General features: G+C 36.5%; 1 protein-coding gene across 1 annotated transcript in view; it reads right to left on the bottom strand.

Moving 5' to 3' along the window:
• The window catches only part of LOC106465056, a 55196-nt gene that overhangs the window by 24285 nt on the left and 23858 nt on the right, over positions 1-7053 (bottom strand). Inside the window, exon 3 of the mRNA XM_022392871.1 lies at positions 1406-1638. Coding sequence (XP_022248579.1) covers positions 1406-1638 — 233 coding nt within the window. The remainder of the gene's footprint in view (positions 1-1405; positions 1639-7053) is intronic.

Below are 7053 nucleotides of genomic sequence, written 5' to 3'. Positions count from 1 at the left end.
ATGTAAATATACTTTACTAACCATTTTGTACAACAGAATATTAAAAACGTATAAAAGTTTTTAAAAAATAGAATATATTATAAGTTTATTTATCAATAGTATTAAGTACAGTAAAGTTTAGTCCTATCTAAACTAAAGTAAAAAGATAAGTACACAGGTTACAGTGTTAATTTATCTCTTTATCGAACTTAGGCCTAACATAAGTTAAAAGTTTTATAAAGTACAGACTATATACAAGTGGATTTATACATTTCGTTGTCTACGATTACAATTCGTTTGTATTGTGCTAGAAATGTTATATTTAAAGAAGTACTGTTATGATAAAGATATTAATTTGGCTGGAAATGTTTTGCAAGTCTCTGCTAGTAAGTATTAATAATTCCAGTTCCCCATTCAACTATAATTGAAAACGTGTAGGTTGTACAAAATGTTGTGTTAGAAAAAATTAAACAAACTGCATGTTTTCTTCAGGCAACCACATTACAACACAGGCTAAAATAAATATAGAACATGTTGGGTTAAGGGCAGCTTTTGTGCACTTATGTTCTCATCGATGGTAGATTTATATACCTACATTCTAGACAAAACAAATACACACACACACACACAAATATATTAATAAATGTTCACACGTATAAGACTCCACGTTGGTCACTGAAAAAATATAGGTTTTTTAAAGACTCCTTTTTAAAAAAAAAGTTGTAGTTTTATAAACCAAAAAAATACAGAGTTACATACATAATTTATCTTTTACTGACAATAAATGTAAATTTCTATACTGATTTGTAAAAATCCCAGAAATAAATTCACTACATAGTGTTTGTTCTTATAACACTGATAAAGTATAAATTATTCCTGATATCAAAAATGCTACAAAATCATCATATTCCCATACATCTGTATCGAATAATTACAGGAATATCATTAATACATTTAAAAAATGTTTAGATAATATTTTTTTGCTTCAAAATGTAGATTTACCTTTAAATATATAGGTTTTTATGGGGTTTTTTTGGTCTATTTTGAGCAACAATAAATGAATTAAAAGATGAGGACAAAATAAAAGGCTTTTATAGGTTTAAAGGTTTCATTGCAAGGCCTGCACATACAAACCTGTGTACACAAGCTACTAATATAACACAGGTGAGTATGACACAATTCAGCTCTTAACTCATTTATAATGACTTGGTCATTTTTAAGCTTACAAACTTTTTCATCACAAAATAAGGCAAGAGTAAGACAAATAACAGCATCATACAAACTACATTTCCTACATCAAATTTCAAACAAACATAATTGAAAACAATTTACCCTTCAATTCTTTGTGAATAAACAAGAAATAATAGCACAATTTTGGAAACAAACAAACTGGTTCAATAGTATAAGAATATACACACAAACTCACATATTCACTATATTTCTGTCCAGCACCCCAGATGATGGTGCCAAGCGGTTTTCTTCTAGAAATTTTGTGAAAGATTTTAAGCTTCCCAAAGTCTGATACAGTTGAGCAAGATGGTTCTGAAGTAAGGCATTCTGATGTGCCATCATAGCATCAACTTGGCGATACAGCTGGATTTCTCTCTGATGAACCAGTGAGAGTTGTGAAGTTATGTGTTCATGAATGGCAGACTTAACCTGCATAAAAACAATCAAGTCAATGTGTAATATGTAGAATAAATATATGTTTATTCTTCCTGAATTGTAAAAAAAACTAGAAATTCTTATACAATGTGCCAAAAGACCTGACTGTGAGTAGTATTATGGAGAAAAAACAACACAAATGATTTTATTCAGATTACTGGAATCATATTAATATTCAAAAAATGCAGCTACTGATTTAAAAGTACATGAATAACAGTAAATAAACTATAACATACATGTATTTCTTTAGGGTTAGTAGAGGTGAATTTGCAATCACAATAAAATTTAACTGGTGAAAATTCTATTTTAATTCTTTAGGTCAACAGATAAATTCTAAAGGTTTACCCATTTTACTATACTTAACTAACTTTACCAATAAATCTAATACACCTGTTCCAAAAACAAACATTACATTTTAAACAACCTACGTGTTAGAAAAGCACAATATTAGAACTAGGTTTTAATGGAAGGAAGAAAGAAAAAAAAATAATAAAGCTTTGAACACTTGAGCAGCCAATAGGAATTTTAAACAGGAAACATCTGAATACCTCACTATGGAAGAGTTCCCAAAAAAATAAAAATAAATGAAAGTTATAGTTTTTCTACACAGAAAATGTATTTCTGATTGATACTTACCTCCTGTCACATAATAGCTTTTCATTTTCAATGCTGCCCTCTATAGGTACAAATATTTTTGGCTTGCCACTAGCCTTCAAACTCCACCTACCCCACATTTAACGTGGTTCTGCTGTATCTTCTCATGCAAATAAACATGTGGAAACCCTCCACCAACAGGAGCACAACACACTCTTCTGATGTAGCTGTCTCCCTCTGCCCAGGTTAACCTAATCTTTTCTTCGAGATTAGGAGCAAAAGAAACACCAGAAGTGGGGAGGAAGGGTGAGGAGAGGTATCTATCAGAAATACATTTTCTGTGTAGGAAAATTATAACTGTTCATACAATACCTTACCTCTTCTCACATAATATATAAAATCCCAAATTGATCTGGTGGAGGGACTGGTGCAAAATCACCTAGATGAGCCACCTTCAGAATGCATCTAAAGAGAATCCATGAGAAGAGAAACACACATAGGAGACCCCACTACACCTGAACCAGGTATACTGTTTGCCCCTGAAGTATGGCAGTGTCACCAAAGGGGAAGCAAAGAGGCACATTTGAGAATTACCCATATGTGCCGCAGGTATAGAGTGGACAGGGCCCATTTAGTCAGGAGATCAAACCACAGACCTAAACTGTCAAAACTGGGAAAGGAACATCCTGTCCCTGGTAGGAGGAGGGTCCTCAACCATCTATATTTGAACTGTAAATGGAAGGTCAAATCCAGAGAATCCAGAAATGGTTCACCCAGTCCCCATAATAAGGAGGTCCTTGACCTACTGAAACTAGACATACCCATGATGTAGAATGGCTAGGGCACAACACACCATAATTAGGATATCAACTCTATACAAAATCAGCAGAACTAGGAAAGGATCATTATCTGCTCCACAGTAGGAAGGAGGTCCTCTATCATTCACCTCAGACTTAGAAACCAGAAGGGAAAGAGAACATCCATTCCAAGAACCCAAGCCCTCACGTGTGCATATCCAACATAACCAATATCTGTATCCCCAAGCACTGACATCCGAACAACAGTAGGAAGATGGAATGCAATGTGGAGATTCAACCTAATCCAAAACCATGCAGCGTTAGGAATGCATCATCCAATCCATGGTAGGAAGGGGGTCCCAGCCGACTCACATGTGAGGACTTATGTTAGATGGTTCAGCTCTAACCAACACAATACTACCTGGGAACAGACATTCAGGTGGTAGGAAGGAAGGTTTCCAGCCAGATGGCTGAACTGCCTTTATTGGTAGATTCATCCAGTCCAAAACCAAACAGCATCTTGAATTATGCATCAGGTCCACAGTAGGAGAATAATGCAACATCATCTAGCCTTGCAAAACACCACCACCCTACTCTGAACTGAGTGGGACTGAGCACTCAGGAGAAAACCACCATGGTCCACTACCCCAGCAGCTAGGAGCTGGTAAGTGTTTAGGACTCCTGTACTTCACTGGAAAAAGGGGGGAGAATGTGTTGGAGAGTCCAGAGGAATGCAGCACCAGAGACAGTGCAATGGGTGACTGCAAAACCCTATTTTTAAAAGCAGACCACTCCTAATTTATTCAAATGAAGGAGTGGCAAGGATGGGCAGCAATTCCCTTATGCTTTACTCATGATAGTCCACGAGTGTACAGTCAGGGATGAACACATTTATGACTCAAAACACCTTGAGGAAGAACCTACAAACAATTTTGTAGAACACCCCATCTTAACAATCTGAATGAATTCAGCACCAGAGAAAATGCAATGGGTGTTAGCAAAACCCCATTTTTAAAAGCAGGCCATTCCCAATTTATTCAACTGAAAGAGCAGCAAGAATGGGCAGCAATTCCTTTCTGCTCTACTTATGGTAGTCCATAAGTGTATGGTCAGGAAAAACATACTTATGACACAAAACACCTCAAGGAAGAACTTAGAAGTGGTCTTGTGGAACACCCTATCTCATCAATGAAAATAATAAGACCTTAAAGCTGTACAGTGCAGATTTAAGAATTAGTATATCTGTATAGGCACCACTCCCCACAGAACAGGATCCAATATAGAAAATGTGACACTGCAAGGGAAATAAACAAATAAAAAACACTTACCCACTCACAGCTAAACTGAAATGTGGAGTATGGCAATAGGCAGTATGTGATATCCAGATAAGGAGGATACGGCCATATGAAGCAGGTAATGGGATATGAATGTGGTTGGTGTGGTTCACCTGCCAGTCTGGATTATGTCTTCCAGAGGACAACAGAGATAAAAAGCAAGGGAGAAAATAAGGTGCTGTATTTGATGAGATGAACCCTAGAAAAAACACTGGGAACTGGAAAACCAGGAAGATTAAGCCAATTTGAGAAGTTGGCAAATGCAACCTAGAAGAATGGTAGGTGAAATATCTCTGAGATGAAGGATTCTAGTAGATAAATAAATGGGAACCATGAAAGGAAGATGTGCAAAATTTTGACCTTAAAATTTGAATCCTGTGATCCCAGCCCTGAAAAGGTGCCCATCCTGAATTAATGATTAAATTTTACAATTTTTGTTAAATCTTAATTACTGCTTGTGTCACAGCCTCGGTCCTTCAAGCTGGTCATTTATCCTATTTTTTATCATGCCTGTTACTTGTTCACTTATCTTTTAGCTTTCACACCTTTCCATCATGTTTCAGATCCCTTCCTCCCTGCTTTCAGTTTTCACAGCTTTCCCAGATGTCATGGGGCTCTCAATTAATCACACTTTGTACATACCCATGCCACGCACGTTTACCAAGTATCCACATGGTTAATATTCACACCCCATCGTTCAAACTTAGTATGTCACTTAGTTTTATTCACTCTAGTAAATTTTCCGAATTCACCCTAGAATAACTTTATTTCGCTAGCAGGGTGAAGAAAAACAGAAGTTTCTGAGCGCCTCTAGTTGTCTAACAAGCCTTTTGTGAGATTTTAAAACCATAATAACTGTCAAGTCAATATGATACAATACAAAGCTGTGCAGGTAACATAACATCTGAGAAATCACATAGGACATAGAAGTTTATCTGGATCTGAATGGGAAATGGAAGGTAAGGAGATTGGTGTAAAGGAGATGTTGCCTTCACAACCCATCAATGTTTTAGGGAGAAAACTATGATCCAGATACGTGAGAACATAGGCATGTTGGTAAAGAACATGTGAAGTGTCAATGGCAAAACATCTAACCTCCGACGACCACAGGCCAAAAAAAGAGCAAAAAACAGGTGTGGAGGGATAAATGGAACAGGTATTCAAGGGTTTGAATGGGTCTTGTGTAAGGGTGAGGAGAACTATATTAAGGTGCCAATCCAGAAGGATTGTAGGATGAGGAGAACAAAGGATACAGAAGAACCGCAACAAAAGGGAAATGGTAGGAAAGTACCCTGCAGTAATGGGGAAAAAAAAAGGAAGGTATTGGATAAGGCTACTCTATATCCAGCAATGGTAGATATGGAAGAACCCTTGTCGAACAGCCAGATAAAAAAAGTCAGAGACAAGAGGAATAAATGGACAGGAAGGAAGGTAATCATGGTGCAGGGACCATGACCAAAAAAAAGAAGAAAAACCACCAATTCCTCTGATATACCATATCTGAAGAAAGCTCATACATAAAAAAACCTTTGCTTTATGCCACAAATTCCTATGTTCTATCTTCTTTTATGTTTTTAATTAATTCCAAAACAAAATAACTTAATATTGTTGCGTCAGCGAGGTCACGTGACTAGTGTCACGCCCCCTGCTTTCTGGAAATATTTTGTACCTTCATGAATTGTCGGGAGATTACTAAATATAGGGTAGTCTGGTAGATATAAGAGGGTGACAACGTGACGGGAATAATGTGTGTGTAGGTAGTGAGTAATTGAGCTGCAGTCAGGAAGTATTGTTGAAGTTAACGTTCATTGTTAAAACATTTGTAAAAGAGCGACTGTTGAAATTAAGTGTATCGTAAAGTTGTATTCGGAAAGAATAAACCAGTTTTATTTAAGAAAGGACTTGTGTCGCTAAAGTTTCGTGGGAACGAAGTTACTGAAAATCAATTAAAAAACGGAGACGTAACAAATTGGTGTCAGAAGTGGAACGAAAAAAAAAATGGAAACGAGAGGCAGAAAATCAAACAACAGTTTAGCAGATTTGATGGCAGCAATACAACAGCAGTTGCAAGAAAACCTGCAACAATGGCAGCTCGAACAACAAAATAAACAAGAAGAACGAGAAATTAAACAAGAAGAGAGCTTACAGCAGTTGTTAGAGGAAAATGAAAAGAGACAAGAAGAATGAGAAATTAAACAAGAAGAAAGATTACAGCGGTGGCAAGAAAACCTACAACAATGGCAGCTCAAACAGCAAAATAAACAACAGAGATTACAGCAGTTGTTGGAGGAAAAAGAAAAGAAACAAGAAGAGAGATTACAGCAGTTGTTGAAGGAGAAAGAAAATAAACAAGAAGAGAAATTACAGCAGTTGTTAGAGGAGAAAGAAAATAAACAAGAAGAGAAATTACAGCAGTAGTTAGAGGAGAAAGAAAATAAACAAGAAGAGAGACTACAACAGTGGCAAGAAGTACAAATGGAAAACATTAGTAAATTTAAAAGCGAATTAGATACGTTAAAGGACGACTTTTTGTCTTTTACACAAGGAGGATACATCAACCATCGACTTAATCAGCCTCAGACAATGGCAAGCCCCTTACAGAGCCCGCAGCTAAACCCTAATGCAGACATATTCAGTCTCATTAGAAGTCACATCCCAGAAATGAATGTCAGAACTAGGAGCGG

The sequence above is a fragment of the Limulus polyphemus genome, unplaced genomic scaffold (genome assembly GCF_000517525.1).
Source record: "Limulus polyphemus unplaced genomic scaffold, Limulus_polyphemus-2.1.2 Scaffold1821, whole genome shotgun sequence".
Lineage (NCBI taxonomy): Eukaryota > Metazoa > Arthropoda > Merostomata > Xiphosura > Limulidae > Limulus > Limulus polyphemus.
The sequence above is the reverse complement of the archived record's forward strand: the minus strand, read 5'-3'. Positions and strand labels throughout refer to the sequence as shown.